Source organism: Chiloscyllium plagiosum, chromosome 3 (genome assembly GCF_004010195.1).
Source record: "Chiloscyllium plagiosum isolate BGI_BamShark_2017 chromosome 3, ASM401019v2, whole genome shotgun sequence".
Taxonomy (NCBI): domain Eukaryota; kingdom Metazoa; phylum Chordata; class Chondrichthyes; order Orectolobiformes; family Hemiscylliidae; genus Chiloscyllium; species Chiloscyllium plagiosum.
The window spans coordinates 42,790,075-42,812,262 of record NC_057712.1 but is presented as its reverse complement, the minus strand read 5'-3'; the positions used below and the strand labels follow the sequence as shown (position 1 = coordinate 42,812,262).

The following is a 22,188-nucleotide window of genomic DNA, read 5'->3' as shown; positions in this document are numbered from 1 at the left end:
CCAATTGCTGACTTGTTTCTTAATAAAATAATGCTCTTGTTTGAATTTTTCCTTGTCTTCTGCTTGAGAAGTCATTTTCAGAAGTCACACGACACCAGGTTATAATCTGAAATCCCAAATCAGGTGTAGCTGACAAAGGAGCATAGCACCGAAAGCTTGTACTTTCAAGTAAACCTGTTGGATTATAATCTGGTGTTGTGTGACCTTTGACTTTGCCCACCCCAGTCCAACACTGGCACCTCCACATCATGATGAGTCATTTGTTACATGCTGCCGTTTCATTGTAACTATATGATCTACATGTACTTGGAGATGTGCTGTGTAGATATTGCTATTGTATTGTTGCAAAATCAACCACAGAAAACCTCTTCAGGGGCAATGTTATGCATTTGAAAATAGAAACTCAGGATGCCCAAAGTCCATAATTGGTTCATGCAGCATTTAGAGCAGGAGCTTCATGTTTTAGGATGTACCCTTTGCATTAAAGTTCAAACTAAGAATCAGATCAAATGGAAACTACTATATTCAGTTTTGTGAGCAGTATGTTTAATTCTGTATGTTTACGGCTTGGCGTTTATTCCAGAAAAGTTTCAGTTTTGGTTTTCTTTCTTTGAAATGCCATCAATACAGTTGGTTCTGCTATAACCCGTGTTTCTTCAACGCAAATTGGCTTTAATGCAATTGAAGAATTTAAACTGTTATTTACAGAACACAAACTCTCCTTCCCTGCATTGGCTATAATGCGATTCAGGCCCCATTAGATTAAATGGAACAGTTATTGCGTGATTTTCTTATAATGCAAGATCGCATGAGAATGGAACTATATCGTTATATCAGAACTGACTGTATTTGAATTATATCAAATCATTGCTCTTAAGTTCCATGTCAATCAATTTGGTGAAGGATAGGTGATTAGTGTTTTGAAATGTAATGACCTGTGGTGGGTACTTAGGTTTGATTATCACTTTGCGAGAAGTAGTTAAGGTTCCATATAATGGATGGTTTTGTTTTGAAAACTTCTAGAAATCGGTAGAAGAGGCAAAGCAAGAGCATGTTGATAAAGTTGGCGAATTGTTGAAATGGGTGTCTGAGAAGAGCAAGTGCTTGGCAAAGAGACGACTGGCATCTCCTGCAGCGGAGCCTGGTGAAGTGGAAAAGTCGCTTTCTGAGAATCAGGTACTATAGATTGCCTAATTTTAAATTTGTACATTTTTCACACAGTAGGTATACATACAGACCTACATGTTAGGAGCAAAAGTAGACATTGATCCCTTTCAGCCTTTAATAGGCTGGCATATGAGAGGGTAGAGTCAATGTATACATAACAGCATGCAAGAAGTATTGTTTTTGAGAAAATGCCATTTTAAATTACCAATTTAATGCAACATTTTTAAGTTGCATCACTTTCCTTTGTGGATGGGTGCATCCAAGTGGGAATTTGAATTGGCTGTATGGTGACAAATGAACATCTTGGTACAGAACAACAAAAATAATAACTTGGAATGATGTTGTGCCTTTCATCTTGTACTAATATTCCAAAGCATTTCACAGGAATATAATAATACAGAACTTGATACGGTGCTGTGTGTGCAGTTGTGAAAATGGGTGACCAAAGGTTTGGTGAGAAGTGGAAAGGTTTCAAGGCAGAATTTCAGGACTTAAGCAACTGGAGGCATGTCTGCCTGTGGTGAAGTCAGTAATACACCAGAGCTAGAATTATAGAAGCACTAAACAGAGATTGGGGCTGGAGGAGATTGCAGAAATAGGGAAGAATGAGATTTGCACAATAAAATAACTCCACAGAGACTGATATCCCATCAAGTCACCCTATATTTACAAAGGAACAGCCCTTGACTATCCTGATAAAGGGCCTTTGCCTAAAACGTTGATTTTCCGGCTTCTTGAATGCTGCCTGACCTGCTGTGCTTTTCCAGCATCACTCTAATCTTGACTATAGTGCCGCCTCATACAGAGTCAGGCACCAGAATGTCAGCATTTCTGACATGTACCCTTTTTATATATCAGCCACGGCTCTCTGATTAGACCAGATTAACAGCCTCAATCAGGGAACTAATATTCTATGAGGTACTCCTAGCTGACCTTGTTACAATCACTACATCCCTCCCACTCCGACTCAGAGGACATGGACTGGTCCTTTTTCTAGGAGAGTCACCTAAGGTGCGATACGGATGGCATGTAATGCATGGGAACTCACTTTTTTCCGGCAGGAGCCTCCTCGGTAGCTTCATCTGGCAGGAAATGACGTTGTGGCAGATGAAAAATGAGTAATATTCTTGACAGCCTGTAGAGCTGCAGCTTTTCCTGTCATTAGGAGACTAACTTTCCCTGAGGTAGCAGATACTAAAATCTTTCAAGAATTAACTGACATAGTTGAGAAATATTGTGACCCCAAGCCTCCTCTAATTCTGAGACACTCTTACTTTTACTCTGCAGTTCAAAAATCCCAATAAGAATTCCCCTGATTCTTGACTAGGTTAAGATGACTGACAGAAGCCTGTGAATTTGGTTTAATTTTTAATGAGATGCTTGGAGACTGTCTGATTGTGGGATTGATGATATAACTATGCAAGAAAACCTGAAAGCTGAAGCACATCTAAACCTCAAACTGACACCACAATCGGCTTTATTGTTGGAAAATGCAGCAAGCGGAGCAGATGATTTACAAGGTATTCTGATGGAATGGACACCTTCACAAGTCTAACTGAGGTTGGGGAACACCACTTGACTGCAGGAATTACATAATTGCATAGCCTCACTCAGGACACATCCTGGTCAGAGGAACTCTACGTTGGCTCACAGCAAAACCCCAAAACAAAGCCCAACCTCCACCAAACAGTTAACATCTTTTCAGGATCCTAGCCAGTAAGCCATTGTAGTTGTTCTTGGTATGCAGACTCAAGACAGCAAAAGATTGCTACTAGACTTAAATTGAGTAAGATGACTCCTAGGCTGGTATCCCATCACCAAGTCACCTTTTATTTACACGCAAACAATCCTGACTATAGTACTCCCTCATACAAAGTCAGGCACCCCAGAGTCAGTGTCCCTGACACTTAATCATTTTATGTCAGTCAAGGCTCCCTGATTCAACCAGATTAACAGACCCAATCCAGGAAGTCAGATACTATGATCTCCAATTGGACGATCTTGGTACAATTACTACATACACTAGGATGAGAGTTTTAAAATCAAGGTAGATTGGCAGTTCTCCAGTGCTTTGGTTAATGCCTGGGTCATTTCAGGAACTTTGGAACTGTAGACCCATTGGTGAAACTGGAATTCTTTCTACTTATTTCTACCAGGCAAGATTGCTTCCAGCCAGATGATCAATGCCTGATGCTAATGAATTTTGTTTATAGCAGGGTACATCTTAATTCTCTTGTAAGTCCTTAAATTTGGATGTTTGTCAAATTATGTCAGAATAGTTTGGTCTTGGTGAAGTGGGGTATCATAACTAAATGTTTGTTACCCCAGGCTTGAAAGTGACAGAAGAGAGACACAATGCTGAAGATGTTTGTCTGGCTCTCTTCAGGATTGGACAAGAAATGAGACTTAGAATGAGAAAAGAGTGCTAATTGGTTGGTCCATAATTGATTTGGAGATATAGCAAGAACTAGTTGATTAGGGACATTATGAATTGTGAGCAGAAGGAGGCTGCTGGGCCCTTCAACCTTGTTCCATCATTCACAAAAAATCCTTATTCCTATTCCCACCTACCTCCAATAACCTTTTACTCCTTTGCTTCTCAAGATTTAATCTACGTCTAATTAAGACTATTCAAGGACCATGATTTTCTTGCCTTTTGAGCAGGAGAGTTCCATAGACACTCAAGCCCTGTGAGAAAACATTTTCCATATCTCCCTTTTAAATGAGCAACACTTTGTCGTTATACAGTGACCCATAGTTCTAGCTTTTCTCACAACAGGAAACATCCTTTCCGCATCCTGTCAAGACCTTATGTTTCTACTGAATTGCTCCATACACTTCAAACCTCCAGTGGACATAACACAACCAGCCCATTCCAGGAATTAATCTGTGAAACCTTTGCTGAGCTGTTTACAACACATTAATATTCTTTCATAAGTACAGAGACTAGTAAACCACATGGTACTCTGTATATGTTCTCACCGGTGCTTTGTATAACTGAAGTATAACCTCCCTACTTTTGTATTGAATTCCCCAAACAATAAACAATAACATTATATTAGCTTTCCTAATTAATTGCTGTACCTACATGTTAACATTTGTGATTCATGCACTCGGACACCCAAATCCTTTTGCAACTCAGCGCTCTGCAACCTCTCACCAGTTAGATAATATGCTTCTACCTCTCTTCCTACCAAAATGGACAATTTCATGTTTTCCCACATTAGGCTCCATTTGCCAGTTCTTTGACCACTCATTTAACCTGTCTTTATCCCTTTGGAGCCTTCTTGTTTTCTCTTCAGACCAGGCAGTTCGGCTCTAATGGATCAGTGTAGTCAGTGATTGGTTCAAGTCATGAGGAATGAAGCAGGGGCTAGTAATTTCAATAATCTCTTCTTCAATTAAGACAGTGTAATGTATTGCCAATTTCCTTTTCTGCCTACAAAGGACAGGGTCTGCATGTGAATGTAAATTCAGTTCTCATATTATATACCAATCCATAAACGTATTTTCAAAGCACCAAATTGAATAATGTGATTGGGTTTTTGGAAGTAACATCATTAGAACAAGATGCCTATTCCTACTTTAATTTTTTAAATTTTGAGAATTGCTGTCCAAAGATGATTGGATAAATAATGAAAGGGAAGACGTTACTGACCTATTAGAAAGGAGTGGGGTAATGGAATAGCCACTCCAAAAAGGCAAAATGGGTTAAAAACTTCTTTCCATACTTTGTTGTTTTACAATTCACTTCCTTTTGTATCACAAATTTATTTGAAGTAGCCAAATCCCCAACATTACTGGAATTTTTGTTTCGTGGATTCATTGAAAAGTAACTGTGTGAACTTTGCCTTTGTAGGTTCAATGATGTAGGTTCAATTTTTTTCTTTCCATCACCAAAAAGGGAAAATGGTGGAGTTGGGATGGGTAAAACCGAGTAAGTGGTCCTCAGATGGTCTTTCACCCCTACTAAGCAGCTCAAAATAATATTGGCAGAAGTCTGTCAATGGTTTGCAACTGATATGTGAGACACTAATGTTTGGTTTGGTTTTCAAACCAAATGATGTAACCAACTGTTCTTTGTTCAATGCCCAGAAAAAGAAAGAATAATGTCTGTTTAGCTAATTAAGAGACTTTCTCACTGACTTCCTGCCAAGTCTTCACCTAATTCAGATATCTCAATTCTTTTTAAATTTTGGTCATGCATCAGTTCCTTATGAAATATTTATCAGCTATATCACTGCTGAACTTGTACACTGACAGGGATTACTTGTATTAAAGTGCTGTCCTCTTGACTAGTTTTCCACCCTGCTGAAATAATGCCACAGAGGGCGGTATCCCATCACCAAGTTGCACTTTGTTTAAATGTGGAGAGCCCTTGACACTTGAACTTGCTCAGAGCCACCTCTCAGAGTGAATAGAATCTCTGACACTCCTGGTAGGGCTCCCTGAGTGGAACAGGTTTATAGCTGCAATCAAGGAACTCATACTCTTGGCTGACCTTGTTACTATCACTACACCGCACTGCTCAGTAGAGAAAATTTTTCAACAATTTTGATGGTAATATCTTACTATTTTAGACTAAAGATGAAAAACAGTGCAGAAGGAGGTCATTTCACCCACTTTTCCTTTTTGAAAGAGCTATGAAATTTATCCCACCTTCCTGTAGTCCTGAACATTCTTCCCCTTCAATTACTCATACAATTCACTTTTGGAGAAGTATACTTCTTCCTCCTCATCCCATTCCCCAAAATCTCCCTTAACTTGGGACAGGAAAAGACCTTTCAGTTTCTTGAGCCTATTCTCATCAAGTGTGTCTGATGTATATCTTAAGTCCACCTACTCTTCTGATTCCATAACCAGTAGATAGATATTTGTTTGTCAAGTGTATTTATCACAGATTTTAAATGTTTAATTGACCCCAGACTCAACAGATTCTTAAAGTGTGGGAAGCATTGCAGATTTCTACACCCCTTTCTGTGTAGAAATGGTTCCTCACATCAGCTTTAAACTGTCAGTACATAATGGATGAATGTCTTTGAGGGAAAAATGTGAGCTTTAGGACATCTCAGAATAAAACAGAAACTTTCTTTAAGATATAATTGACCTCATTGTTATTCATTATTTGTTCCAGGTGCTTTGTGTGGAATTGTCAAACAAGAAAGATGAGATTGCTGAAGCTATCCACACGACGCAGATATTCTTGGCCAAGCACAGTGACAAGTTAGTTTGTTCTTTCTATTTGGTATTTTCAAGAGTAGATAGAAATACAAAATGGGTGTAATTGAACATGTGAAAAGGAGAAAATGGGATACATCTCTATCGCCTTCACCACTGTTTGTAACCCTTTACCTTGTGTTCTGGGCTCAATGCTCCTTCCCCTCTATTAACATCATAAAAACCATTGTTTTCCAACCCTTTTGCATTCGGAAGAAGAGTCATTTTGGGCTGTTTTTCTCCAGCATTTTCTGTTTCAATTAAGACAGATGCTAACTACAGCAGATGCCTGATTTTTGCCCTTCTTGTGAGCTTTTATTCTCAGCCCATTTTGGGCAGAAAGTCCTTATTAATAGGATTCCATTACAATAGTTCCTGGTAGTTTTCAGTAACATTGTCTGAGGGTTTCTTTCTGGAGGCAAGTGATTGTATAGTTGGTGCTGAAATATATTCTTTGAGGTGCATTATAACTGAAGCTCTTTGCCTAATGTTCTGACACATTCTCTGTTGTCTCGGTAACTAGAAATCAGCCAAGGGATAGCTATCTGCTTCTTCACTTCCTCACTGAGAAAACTCTGCTAGTGCATTTTCTTGTGCAAGTACTGACTTCTTTTAAATCTGGTGGCCATTTGCCCCAATCGATTAGCACATACTTGTGAGACCGTGGCCATAAGGAACTTAGATTGTGATGGATCATTTTGGTTTAAATCCTTCACATAGCAAGTTCATGTTAATTTGGTCTTGTGGTGATTTATGTGTCTGAAGAATTTTTATTTCACTGGATTGTTAATGCTGGTAGCTCATTTCTACACTTTTTAAAATGTAGGATATCGGAAGAAGATAAACAGCAAACTGAGAAACAGCTTGAGTCTCTTCAGGAAGCTTATGATAAGTTGTGTGAGGAGTCTTCTGATGGCGTCCAGCAAATGCAAAGTACACTAGCTGAAGAGGCAGTGGAGAAGGTAATGATCAACTTTGGGTTCAGGAGATGTTTAAAGTTGCATTTCTGCAGCAGAGCAGAATTTGAGTATGGGATACCTTGTCATTAACCATCCAAAAATCCTGAATTTAATTCAGTTGGATTGTTCATGAAGATGGCATCAATCAAAATAAGCTAATGCTTTCAAACTTTTGACAAACGTTTTTTTAAAAATAACTGCAACAGTGATACCCTCAGAGATGGATTTCCTTTGTTGAGTGAGAAAAGGAGGACTTTTATTTAGCTTTGTAAAGAACTCCACTACTGTATGCTGTAAACATGCATAGCATGGTTATCACAATGTTGAATACCTAATTCTTCCCTTTTTCTGTAAACAGAAGCATGGTGCTTAAGCTCTATAAGTACACAACGAGTCATGTTACAGACTAAAAATAACGCTCTTTTGCTTCCTGTTGTGACTAACCCTTTAAAATACATGGATGATACTTTTGCATTAAAGGATATGCATGCAGGACATTTTCTAAAAAAAAAATTACTTCTGCCGGCATCAGTACTGGGCCTCACTTTTGCTGTTGCATCGCTAATATTCACCTCCCTGGTAAGTACACATTATTGTATCATCGTATCGCCATAATTGAAGTGTGTTTTGCATGGACGGGTTCTGAAGAGCTTGGAGGTAATGATTATTTGGTGTTTGTATTTAATTATGTTTGGTGCCAACTTTATTCCCTCTTGTAAATATTCTTCTTTCCCCTTTTGATTTTCAGGACTATGAAACCATTGCAGGTGTTCTTGATCTGGCGACTGGGATGGTTTGTCCGATATTCTCTGCAATACGCCGTGGCCTTATAGATTACGACACAGGGGTGATTTTGCTGGAAGCTCAGGTCATTGTGTCAGGTCTAATTCTTCCAGAAACAAGGCAATGCCTTGGTATAGAAGAAGCCTTGAGATGTCAATTGATAGATGGAAAGATCTTTAACCATCTGGAAGAGTTGAGTAATTCAGCCAAAATTATTTCAAGTGGCACCCATCCTGTTGTTGGTGTTTATGACAGCAACATTATCTCAGAAATATCGGTCATTAAAGTCCTTGAGGCACGGTTTGCCACTGGAGGACTCAGGGTTCCAGCCACGGGTGAAAGATTTAATCTTGAGGAAGCTTTTCAGAGAGAACTCATCACTGCTCAGCTGTACTTCAAATTGCAAGAGAGGCAGAAGATGTGCAAGGAGCTGATTGATCCAAATACAGCTGAGAAGGTATCATTAATGGAATTAATGCAAAGAGTCACAGTAGATAAAGAAACTGGATTAAGACTACTTCGTGTAAATCAAAGAGAGTGGGGCACAATCAACTTGAAATCTGGGAGACAGATCAGTGTTCTACGGGCAGTCCATGAAGGCGTCATAGACCGTGAAGTGATGATCAGGCTTCTTGGTGCTCAGCTGTTCGCTGGTGGGCTTATTCACCCTCAGACAGGAGCTCAGCTAACAGTAGATGAAGCTTTGGAATGCGGTCTCATTGATCACGATACAGCTTCAGGCCTCCTCACTCACCAAATTCAAACAGGAGGCATTATTGACACAGCTACTGGCAGGCGGTTAACCATGGATGAAGCTGTGCAATGCAATTTAATATCATCAAGCAGTGCACTTTTGGTCCTGGAATCACAGCGGGTATTTATGGGTCTCATTTGGCCTGATTCTGGGGAGATATTTTCTGTCGACACTTCTTTGCAACAGGGAGTGGTAACAAATGAATTAGCCCACAAAATCTTGAATAACAGGCAAAAAATTGCAGCCCTTTATATCCCTGAGAGCTCATCAGTGCTCACACCTGAAGAGGCAAGCAGCCTAGGTATAGTAGACACAAATGAAGCACATGTTCTAAACACAGTAACATTGCCTGACTTGATGCCTGGCGCCAAACACTTTCAGTCTTCCCATGAAGACATCATGAACTGGGGATCAAATTCTGAAGTCAAAACATATGCTACTAATGAACCTACCGGTGTTAAAGAAAGAGGCGGCGATGATAATTCAACTCTACAGCAGATGGAAATTCAGAAGAAATTTGTATCTTATTTGATGATGCACAGCTATATGGATGCAGGCTCAGGAAGGAGGCTACTCTTGGTTAATAGTGACTTAAATGAAAAGATTAAAATGGTGATGGAAGCAAGTGGTACAGATATTCCATTAGAAAATCAGCAAGAGTACCTTCATATTCAAGATGACAGTGTTCTTGAGAATCTGTTGGAAGCTGTAAAAACATCAGAAGGTATCAGCTCCCTTAAAAACCATCTTCATTCTGAAAGGTTGGATTCAGATGATAGAATGGAAAAACAGAGTGTTGATGCACCAAATGAACATTGTAGGAATATTAATAATGAAGCATTATGTTGGATGCCTGGAGTGCGACAGTTTCCAACAAATGAACTCAAAGAGTACGCATATTCACAGACGATAGAGAGTCCAAGAAATTGTGTGACTGACATCAAAGAGAGCAAAGCAATTCAGGCAATTGAAGCATTAGATAATTTTGAAGGTTGTCCTGAAGTGCCATCTCTTCCTGAAAACTTAAGTGAGCATCCAAACCTTAATGAAAGTGTTCAATTGGCCAGCCAAACCAACCATGCTAATTCTTTTGAAAATGATTTAGGAAACCATTTGAGAAAAAGTGAAGAGGTTCCAAAAGATGATCAGGTTACTCAAGTGGTAGTTTCATTGTTGCAAACTGCAGATTCATTCCAAGAGGAGGAAGTTGCCCAGACTGTGTCTTCAACAGAACACTTGCCAGCTGAAATCAGCTCGAGGATTCCAACAGAGCAGTCATCTCCATCTCATGAACACCATAAGTTCACTCTATGTCCATTGGACACGGATCTCCAAAGAGACTTTGGCGATGCTCGAAATAAAATGCTGGGCCTTGATACATCATCTGATATGCAGAATGGTGATAAAATTAACGATGGTACTCATGGTTTTGAAGACGCATTAGTGAGCAACGCAGAGCATGCTAACAAAACTTCAAACCGTGTGACTACTCAGCAGTACTTGGAAGCTTCAGAAATGGTAGAATCTAATGATGCAGGCAGAAGACAAAATATTGCTGAGCTATCAATGGAATATCAAAACAGCATGGCAGATACATCTGCAAACTCTGTTCCTTTGGAATCACAGCTGCCAATTGGTAAAGATGGATTTATTTCTGATCAATTAGAAACTGAAGCAGAAACAAGCGAAGACCTCGTATGTGGGAAGAACAAAATAAGGACAATTGAAATGTTAGAAGATATTGCGGACTTACATGAAATGGTAGATTTTGTTGGTACTTCTGATGAAGAAAGATTAAGTGAAAATGCAAAGACTAATGTCATAATGAAAATGAAGGATGAAGAACAATTGCTTACAGATGACAAGAATTCTGTTGTTGCTGATAAAGATAGTAATCTTGAAAACCAGGCCAGCTTTCATAAGTTGATAGAAACACATGCAGATTTCCCAATGGAGACAGTGTTTGACGTAATGAGTTCATCAGTGGAAGAGTGTCTCTCAGTATCCAATGAAATCTTGGATCTGAGCCCTGCAGACATTGGAAGTAAAGGTGCACACTCTGCGAATGACACTGAGGGCCGTAAGGAATCAGAGCAGAAAGTAATAAAGATCATCGAAACATTGGATGACTTGGCAGACTTAGATAAAATGGAGATTGCTGAAGAATCTGTTGTGAGAGATAGTTTGTTAGAGGATGAAAGTCCAAATTCCAGTGAAGAAGGTAACAATGACAAAGTGTTAGCGAATGGATTGAGTGGACCCACAAATATGGTTGAAGATGGTGCCATTTACCAATATGCTTCAGTAGGTGATGAGGTTGAAAATGGGAGGACCAAATTCATTACAAGTGTGGAAGGATTGGACGATATCGCAGACAGCCAGGAAATGCTGTGGTTTGTTGAAGAGCTTACAGGAATGGAAGGGACTCAAATGTTTAGTCCTTCTGGAGTTGAAAATATCAAGGATGTATTTGAATGTTCCACACAAATGGTAAGCGGTGAAGTTAATTTTCTAAATAATGCAAAATTTAATTCAAATACCAGTGAACAAGATCAGCACAAACAAGTGAATATTAAGGCTGTGCAGGAAGCAATGAAGAACTGTGGAATACCTGAGCAAAGTACATCAGTGGGTAATCTAATAATAATGGATAAAGTGAAAAGTGACTGCAGTCTGGATGTAAGATGTCCATTGCAAGAGAGCCCACATGATGGTGTGGTGACACTGGAGAATGCTGAAGGCATCTGCAGAGGTCATGGGAGAAATTTGTACATCTTGGAAGAAGAGGATGAAGAATACGATGCAGACAAGATTTCTTCAGAGGCAGTTGGGAGTAGGAAATGGGACAGATCAACTTTGATGAAACATTACAAATCAGAACTTGAAACAGGTGGAATATTTGACGCTGTTACTGGTAAAAACTACAGTCTTGAGGCTGCTTTGGCACATGGACTTTTGGATGAGGAGATGGCTGTGGATGTTTTGGTTTCACAGTTCCAAGGTGGAGGTATTTGTTTTGAGGAGAGTGGTGAAAATTTAACTCTTAGTGATGCAGTGGCGAAGGGTCTTTTACCAAGTGATGTTGCTATCAAAGTGTTGGATAAGCTTGGATTGATTGGAGGATTCTATAACCCTGGTACAGGAGAAATAATGGAAGTGTCTGCTACAGCAGAGCAAGTCGTAAACAATGACCTCTTGACAAAAGTATTACTTTCGGAAAAAATGGTCTCTGGAATCATTGACCCAGAGACTAAGAAGCTGCACAGTGTTCATGATGCATTAAGACTTGGTATTTTAAACTCGTGTACAGCTCTGCATTTGCTAGATGCCCAAATTGTTTCTGGTGGCATCGTGGATCTCAAACAAGAAGACCAATTATCAGTGGCCGCAGCCTCAAAGCTCTGCCTGGTTGATGATGAAACTGCTGAACAGTTGATGAAAATAGAAAAGGCAAAAAATGGAGGGCAAGTCGACGAGGTGACCAAACAAAGGGCACTAAATTACCAGTTTGAAATGTATGGCATATTGGATCCTCAGACAAAACAACCTTTGTCTGTGTTGGAAGCAGTTAACAACCACCTTGTGGAAAGGGATGATGTGCTCTCTGTTCTGCGTAAACAAGTCGTAGATGGTGGTATCATTCAACATAAATCAGGACTTCGCCTCTCTGTAGCTAATGCTTTGAGGCATGGTTTAATTAATGAAGACCTAGCTGATGACCTGTTTGAATTAGAAACATCATGCCAAACTTCAAACGCTGAGAAGAATTTGTGTTCTCAAGAAATCTCTCAGTGTTTACATTTTCCAGTGGCAATTGAAAAGAACCAGAAAATTAATGAAGACTTCATTGAATTCAAAAATGGAAAATCAGTGATTCAAGTAGAGTCTGGTGATGAAAAATTATTGAATAGTAATTTAAACAAAGAAATTAACCTTTACAAAAGCCAGGATAATTTTGGTGAAAGCCAAATTAGCATTATTCCTTACTCTAATTTGGTGAGAATAAGTAAAATAGATATAGTCACTGGGCGAAGATACTTGGCAGTAAAACCTCATGAACGATTTTTGAATGTCGAAGATGTTGAACCAATGTCAACATTACGAGTGGCAGATGTGGATCTGGCTAGCGCTCTCAAAGGGGACAAAGAGGATAAAACCTTGATATGTGCCAGAGAAGATGAAATCACTGATCAGGATGTTGGAGCAAAGAGTGAACTGAACTGTCAGATAAACTCCTCACTTTCTGGCTCCTCTGTTCCGGAAAGTGTTCAAGATATTTCCCTCAATATTGAGTTTCAGGGGCAGACTGGACAAACTCCTGAAGAAAATTTGTCCAGAAAATTGGACTACATGCCATCCAAATCACCTTGTATTGAAGATTCACTGCAAGGTGACTTTTTCTCATACATTCGAGAATGCACATCAGATATTGAGCTGGAGACTGATACATCAGAATTGGCTGGAAAAGAAAATCTTGTAACATGTGAAGAGGAACTTAATGAGGAATTTGGAAAATTGACTGCAAAGATGTTTATGGAAGAAAAATGTGTGGAAGAGATGGAGCCAAACAATTCACCAGCCAATATCATGGTTCAAGGTCTAATGAGTACCAAGGAAAATGGTGATTTGGAAGAAAGTTTTGAAGGAAGAAAGCCTGATATAATTCTCAGCCCAGATGATAAAGCACAATTGAATGGAATTTCCAAAAAAAGTAATCAAGTTGCACAAAGTTCTGGCTGTGAAGAAGGTGCAGAAGGATCTGAACAAACTGTAAACATTGGAATGGCTGTGGGGAATGTGCTGAAAGCTGTGTATATGAAATTCAATGATGCATTCAAAAGAAAACCAAGTGAAAATGAAGAAATCCCAAGTGATGCTCCAATGATAAATGAATGTGGGCAAAATAAAAAGGTGGTTGAAACTTTAAATGACCCTGCAGAACTTGTAAGTAAAGTGAAAAAAATGGAGAAAAACGTGGCCGATCCTTCTGAAGCAGGAGGAAATGAGGGTGAGATGTCAGACTATGGTGGTGAAAAATCATTGGGAGAATCTGAAAATCATTTAAGTCAAGAAAGAATCAATGAAGAAATGCGAGATCAGAATTTTGAAGGTGGTCAGAAGCTTGAGATGTCATTGGACACAACAAATAATTCATTATGGCTTGAGGATAAAGGCAATTTGGTTTTGGAAGAGGAAAGTCCTGTCCATTCAGAAAAAATGCTTGGTCTCACAACTGTTGAAAATGAGTCTTCAGAAAATACAGATGATCAAAGAACAGTCAGAATTAATGGTGGAACTGATGATAGTAAAAAGGCGGACACCTTTGATTTGAAGGAACGCAGTAGAGAGATGGAAGATGGCGCTGCAATGCCTAATGCTCAGGATGTGGCAAATTTATGTGGTGATACTTGGGCTGCTGTAAGTAAGTCAGAAATTCTCTTTGATTGTCTGAAACGAGAGCTTCTCAATGAAAAGTTTAGTGAATCATTTGGTTTGAAAGAAGAAAAGTCCTTAAAAATAGCAGAGTCGATTGCTTGTTTGAAGCCAGTAATGATGAGTGCACACGTGCAGGAAATGCTTTTTGCATTAATTGAAGAGAAAGATCCTTACAGTTTGAAAAACCAAGCCCTGGTCAGCAGCCTAATTGATGAGCTTTTCTGTGAAATAAAACATGAAATTCCAGATTTGACAGAAGACAGGCAAGTGAAAGAGACACTCTGTGAAAGATTTCTTGTGCTACTCAGCACTGCAGGAACTCCTCAAAGTATATTGCAGCAAACGGTCAAGGAGAAAAGGACTGACATGAATCAAGCAACTCAGGTGAAAGAAAATGACCAAAGTGTAGCTTGTCATGACAATGGGAATCTTGGTTCTCCTATCAGAGGGTCAGAATCACAAGAAGGCATAGAGAAGGTAGCCATTTATGACAGTGCATCAAAAGACGCTCACATTAATGATGATGATGGTACAATGAAGAGGATGATAGAAATAAAGCAAAATAGGCAGAAAGATGATCTACTAATGCAATCTGCTGATTTTTCTGATGAAGTGAAATTCTTTGAAGATGCTCAACCCAAAGTCATTTTGGAGGATGCATCTGATGACATTGGGATTAGCAACAATAAGGGTCTTGAGGAAGTGAAGGAAGTGTTGCAAGTCAGGCAAGATGGAAAATATGTAAGTGAGAATGGAAAGGAGAAAGTACCAGCTGATTCTCAACCAGATCTGGCAAACAATATTCATGAGCATACCACTGAGCTAGCAGTGAATAATTCCTGCGTTAAAGTGAATGAAGAAGACAATGCGAAGGAAAAGACACAGGTGCAGGGTGGCCAAAATACAAATGAGGACAAAAATGAAAATCTGCTGATGCAGTCTCCTTACAGTGATCAAGAATTTCGGAAGAACATTCAGGAGAGTGAAAATCTTGGCGATGCAACAAACAATGTATGGACTACAAATATAATTAATGAAAGAGGTGTGCAATCTAGTGTACACAGTACAAATGAAAGGACAAATGAAGATTCAGTTGCTACATCGTTTAGTAATCCTGTTGAAATAGAAGCAGTAATAGAAAACATTCAGGAACCATTCACCTTTGAAGATGCATCATGGATTAATGAGAATAAAGATGATGTGAAGGACATGGTTGAAACTGTTGCATGTGACCAAGATGAAAATGGAAAGAGCAGTAAGGATTTAGTGATGCAGTCTTCCGATGTAGCTTGTGAAATGAAACTATTGGAAGGCATTGAGGAAGAGACCAACATTAAACTTGAACAGCATGTGGACCACAAGACTGTTGAGGAGGATGGACAGGTTAGTAATCCTTGCAATTTATCTTCATACAATTCAATTGTGAAAAATTATAAAAGCACGAACCCAAGAATGAGTTGAATTACAGTGTTGTCTGTATCTTTACAAACATTCTCAGTCCTCATACATTAGAGCCAATATCGATTAGATAATAATGTGAGAAAATCTTAACGTGGTAGCTCATCCATATTAAATAATTTTTTGGTCTGGTACAGTCAGCACTTGTATACCCTATTCTCAATTCAGTTCAGTAGTAGTATTGAATCATTTCCTTGTAGGTTTTATAGTTAAGAAGGTTTTTGCTAGATCCATTACTTCTTTTATGTATTCATGGGAAATAGGCATCATTGGCTGGGTCAGATATTTTGCTAATCTCAAGTTGTCCTTGAAAATGGGGTGATGAGCTGCTGACTTGAATTGCTATAGCTAGACCCACAATGCTGTTTCGATTCAGTGGTATTGAAGGAACATTGATGTACAATATTTCCAAATCAGGATGGTGAGTGGAGAGGAACTTGCAAGTGGTGTATTTTCCCTTGTACCTGCTGCCATTGTTCTTTGAGATGATAGTGGTCGTGCATTTGGAAAATGTCAGTAAGATGTTAGTGAGGAGGATTTTGCAGGGTTAATAGGGCTTTTGCAATTGTTATTTCTGGTACCGAGATCACGGACAGTTCCATTTCTTGGAGACTTTCTAGTAATTGTTACAACTGAGTGGCTCGCTAGACTATTTCAGAGGCCAGTTAAGAATCAACTACATTGCTGTGGATGTGGAGTCAGCTGTAGGCCAGACCAATTAAGGAAGGCAGTTACCTTCCCTAAATGACATTAGTGAACTAGATGGGTTTTTACAACAATTGAAAGTGGCTTCATGGTCATCGTTACATTCTTAATTCAAAATTTTCTTTTTATTAAATTCAAACTGCACCATCAGTTCCAAACCTAGGTGCCCAGGATGTTCCCCTGGGTTTCTGGTTTAGTTGTGTAGCAATAATACCATTAAGTCATCGCCTTCCCAAACTACTTTAGTATAGTATTCCAAATTGTTGCTCCTGCTATTGAATGTGGGACTGTATCTGTTGAATCTCTTGTCTCTCATGTTTATTTTAAAGTTGAACAAACATTATTGGCAAAGTTTTTTTTCCTGAATGAAACATGGCAGGTGACTTTTACAATCAAATTTAGAACTCCCTGGTCATTTGGACAATATTTATCCTGCATTAGCATTTGTAAAACAGATTATCTGGTCTATATCAGATTACTGTTTTTGGAAGCTTGCTGGATTGCCATGTTTCCTTCATTTTACAGGAGTGAGTACACTTCACTGAATCAAAGGTAAGTCGCTGTCTGAAAAATACATTGATAAATCCAGATGTCATAAAAGACAGTATAAAATAGGTCATTTGCTCTGCAATGAATCAGTTATAATGAAAGTAGTAGTAGGACATTTAGAAAATAATCCACAATCAAGCATGCTTTTGAGAAAGGGCATGAAAGAGTTACAATTCTTTGAGGAAGATCAGCTGTGATCTTATCAAATGTTGGAGCAGGCTGATGCTAATTTTTGATCCTGAGTTATTGTGTTTCAACTCTGATATTCCTGACCTTTCCAGCATGAAAATGAAAAGCAAACATTTATTGAAATATCTTAATCTTATCACTTGGTGACTATTTTGGGCTTCGGACAAAGATTAGAAAATGTCAGTGACTGTAGATTTCAAGATTTCCTGAGCTTTATTTTTATGCATTTTATATCCATCATTGTTTTGTATCAAATGTTATTTAGTATATTGAGTTGATTGACATAATCACTATGTTCACTTTGTGCAATTTAATGTTTGTCTTGGAAATAATCTGTTCTTTCATAACATTACAATGACTTAGGCCAAAGCTGAAGCGTTAATTCAATTTTTGTTGCAGATATGTAACATTGCACAACAGTGTTTGGAACATGCAGAGAACTTGCAAGCTCACTTGATGTTACTCCAAGATAGGAGAATCCAACTGGAGAGCCTGCAGCCAGTTGACACGGACCTGGAAATCCTTCAAGAGCAACTAGATTACCACAAAGTAAGTAATGTATTTCATATGGAACAAGCTCATTGTGCAATTAACATTTTTTCAAATTAAAAACCATGACTGGGAAAAGTTGTGATTGTTTTAAATATAACTTATGTAATGTAGCAATGTATTGGACTGCCTTTCTCAAGATTGCCTTGGAGTAGACATAAAGGAGATTAACTGGAGTGGTACCAGACACTTTAGTTACTTGGTGGGATGAGAGATGTTGGAATTATGGATGTAATTTTGCTCGCTGAGCTGGAAGGTTCATTTTCAGACTTTTCATCACCATACTAGCTAACATCATCGGTGAGCCTCCGCTGAAGCGCTAGTTTTATGTCCCGCTTTCCATTTATATGTTTAGGTTTCCTTCAGTTGGTGATGTCATTTCCAGTGTCAGTGATGTCACTTCCTGTTCTTTTTCTCAGAGGGTGTTACATGGGTTCAAGTTGATGTGTTTGTTGATAAAGTTCCGGTTGGAATGCCATGCTTCCAGGAATTCTTGTTCATCTCTCTGTTTGGTTTGTCCTAGGATGGATGTGTTGTCCCAGTCAAAGTGGTGTCCTTCCTCATCTAGATGTAAGGATACTAATGATAGTGGGTCATGTCCTTTTGTGGCTAGTTGATGTTCATGTATCCTGGTGGCTATTTTTTTGCCTGTTGTCCAATATAGTGTTTGTTATAGTTCTTGCAAGGTTTTTTGTAAATTACATTAATTTTGCTTGTTGTCTGTATAGAGTCTTTTAAGTTCATTAGCTGCTGTTTTAGTGTGTTGGTGGGTTTGTGGGCTACCATGGTGCCAAGGGGTCTGAGTAGTCTGTCAGTCACTTCCGAGATGTCTTTGATGTAGGGGAGAGTGGCTAAGGTTTCTGAACGGGCTGTGTCTGCTTGTTTGGTGAGATATCGGTTGGCTGTGTTCATTGGGTACCCCTTCTTTTTGTGGCGATAGACCCGATCCCACAATCAGAGAACTGAATCACAGCCTTACTCAAAAAACTTCAGAAATCAGAGAATTAAACAAGACTGACTGATCCAACACACCATGCTTCTACAGATTACCGAAAATTTTCACAAACCAGGAGTCCATCTCAGACCCATAGTCTCACTACCTGGAACACCAACGTACAGATTATTCAAGGAACTACACCAAAGACTAAAACACCTAGCAGAAGACTCATACCACTCTATTCACTCCACACAAGGAGTTCTGAACACCATCAAAGACACCAAGATAGAAGAGGATGAAATAATGGTCTCCTTTGACATAACAGCCCTGTTCACATCCATCAACATCAACCTGGCCAAAGAAACACTGACTACAGTATTAAAAGAACAAAAGACACATATTCCAAACACCACCAACTTCATCAGCAAGTACAACGTTGTCCAGCTAGTGGACCAATGCCTGACCACCCACTTTACTTTAAATAACAAAACCAATGGAACAGCCATAGGATCTCCGATATCAGGGTTCTTAGCAGATGCAGTAATGCAGAGACTTGAACAAACAGCTCTGCTGACCATCCAACCCAAACTTTGGGTCCGCTATGTGGATGACACCTTTGTCATCACTAAATGAAACAAATTAGAGGAAACCATCAAGATCATCAATAATATCCTTACTGGCACAAAATTCACTAAAGAGGAGGAAAACAACAACAAACAACAATTCCTAGATGTCACAGTAGAGCAAGCAGCCAATGGGGATACTTCAAACCAGCGTCTACATGAAAACAACATATACAGACAAATACTGAAGTACAGAAGCAGTCATACCAACACCCACAAATGAAGCTACATTAGAACATTACTTCAATGAGCCACAACACACTGCAGCATTGAGGAACTATGAAGAGTAGAGGAAAATCACCTATACAGTGTATTCAAAAAGAACGGGTACCCAATGAACACTATCATTAGTATCCTGACATACAGATGAGGAAGTACACCACTTTGACTGGGACAACACATCCATCCTAGAACAAGCCAAACAGCAACACAAACGAGGATTCCTGGAAGCATAGAATTCAACAAACACATCAACTTGGACACTATCTACCACCCTCTGAGAAAAAGAACAGGAAGTGACGTCACCATCACAGGAAATGACATCACCACCACAAGGAAACCTAAACACAAATAGAAAGCAGGACATAACAATGCTTCACCAGAGGCTCACTGGTGATGTGACCTAATATGGTGATGAAATGTCTGCAAACAAACCTTCCAGCTCAGTGAGCAAACTTACATCCAAAACCACAACCTGAGCTACAAATCTTCTAAGAACTCGCTAAGATGTCAGAATTGTTCTTGTCAGGAACAGAAAGGATTTAGTAAAGATGTTCAAAACAGCGAAGAGTTTTGATGGAGTTACTAGTGGATGGAGAGAAATATACCATAGGCAGGAAGTTTAATTACCAGAGACCACAAATTTAAGATGCTTGGCAAAACAAAAGGGAATGCAGCGAGTTATGATGATCTGGAATACACTGGCTGAAAAGGTGGTGGTGAAAGCAGATTCAGTTCTAACTTTTAACAAGGGGCTGGGCATAGATCTAAGAAGAATAATAAGTAATGCTTTAAGGAGAGAGTAGGAGAATGGGAGCAGGATGTCGTTTTTCAAGAGGTGGTACAAGCCAATGGGATAAATGGGCTGCTTACATGCTGGAAGATATTATGGTGTGAGTTTAGTTCATTTGTGTGCAGATACAGGGTAACCCTATGAAGCAGCTTTCAGTGTAACTAGGATTACATCATCTGTGCATTCAGTGCATGCTTTAGGAATACGTTCTTCATTTGAATTTGAATTGCATTCCTGAAAATTACAACATAAAATGAAACAACTAAGCAAATCATGTTTACCTATTGAATTACACCCTGTAAAACCCTTCACATTGCTAAATTCCTTTATTGATAATTAAATAACTTATAAACTGAATTTAAAAATAAAAATGCAAAAGACATAAAACTTTTACTTTACAGTATTTTTTGTTTGCTACTCCTCCTGCTTCCCAAACCTCCTGCTTGCCACAGCTCCTGCTTTCTAACCCTCCTGGTTACAATGGGCTATTCCTGTTATTGCCCTCACACCAGTTTTGGGTCTCTCTCACTACTTAATCCACCCTCTTGTTGCCAATCCTCCCACCCTGCAGCTTCAACTACTCCCTCACTCTCCTGCTCACTGGTTATCATTCCTCAACTCACTGAGAGTTTCATCTGGTGCATGTACTTCAACCACTCTTGCTGCCTCTGCTCACGTCCAAAGGCCTCGCTCCCAGCCAGGTCTCAGGAAAGGGAAGCAACGATCAGGAGCATTTGCTTCTGGACCATTGGGATCTGTAATTCTTCTGCTCCAGAGCTCCCAACTTCAGATCAATCTGGGTTTTGAAAGGGAACACAGGTTCAGTAGAGGGCAATGATGAACGTGTCAGTGGGAGGTTTGGAAAAGCAAAGGTCAGCAAGAGGATGAATCATGAAACAGCAGAGATTGAAAACTGGAGGGTGGGTTTGGGAGCAGGAGAGACCACACACTGTGGTGAACAGGTCACACAGTTTGAGTTCATGCTAGTGGACAGTTACTTAAAAATCTTGCAATGTTATGCAAAAATACATGCCCCGTTTTTAAAGCGAAATAACATGAAACTGGCTCACATTAAATGGGGACTTATGTAAATTATGCACAGCATTAATTCCACTTTTGAAATCATGTTGGATTGTTGTATCAAAACAGTCATCTCTTAAACCAAGATGCAGAATGATCGAACATACCTTCAAAATTAAGAAAATTTTATTGGATTGACTGCGTGAAAGTAAACCCACTCGTGAGGCTTTCCAAAATTCTGGGCCTTTGTTATTAATTGATCAATAATGAATCTGTTAGCAAATTCAGGAGCAATATCTTGATCCAGAGGATGATGAGGATGTGAAACGTGTTAGTAGTTAGTGTGTTTGGGGTGAAGAGGAGCTTCATATGAATATAATTGCTGGTATAAATCTGAAATTAAGCTATGCAGTCCATGTTGTTTTAAGAAGTCTAAAAATATTTGAGCATAAATTTACAGAGTTCAAACTATCTACTTTTAAATATTTAGAGTCTTGTTTAGGTATTGTGAATAGTGAGGTTGCCACTCCCACAAGTGGCCCGATGTTCTGGCCAATATTGTCCATCAGTATGTTTTTGCTGTCCTCTTTCCCCTACCCATGCTGTCCGCAACTCTCCACTCTAACTCTTATCCACTCTCTTCTCATTCAATGCCTTCCTCCTGCCTCCCTCTGTCCTCGTACTACCTATCCCCACGCCTCTTCCCCTCTCTCCGCACCAATCTCCTGGCACTCCGCTCTCAGCTTCCCCCTTGCCCCCTTCTCTCTCCGTCTCTCTCTCTCTCTGAGCCTACACTTCTCCCCCTCCCATTCTCTCTCTCTCTCTGTTCC

General features: G+C 39.3%; 1 protein-coding gene across 6 annotated transcripts in view; it reads left to right on the top strand.

Annotated features, from left to right (window-relative positions):
- dst (dystonin) overlaps window positions 1–22,188 on the top strand; it is a 642,458-nt gene that overhangs the window by 350,485 nt on the left and 269,785 nt on the right. For 5 of the 6 annotated variants that reach the window (XM_043681269.1, XM_043681284.1, XM_043681300.1 and 2 more), the window contains 3 exons: window positions 1,024–1,176; window positions 6,302–6,390; window positions 7,211–7,346. In XM_043681269.1, coding sequence (XP_043537204.1) covers window positions 1,024–1,176; window positions 6,302–6,390; window positions 7,211–7,346 — 378 coding nt within the window. Of the gene's footprint in view, window positions 1–1,023; window positions 1,177–6,301; window positions 6,391–7,210; window positions 7,347–8,091; window positions 15,700–17,616; window positions 17,767–22,188 lie in introns of all 6 variants that reach the window. The other variant, XM_043681258.1, reaches the window with a different exon arrangement.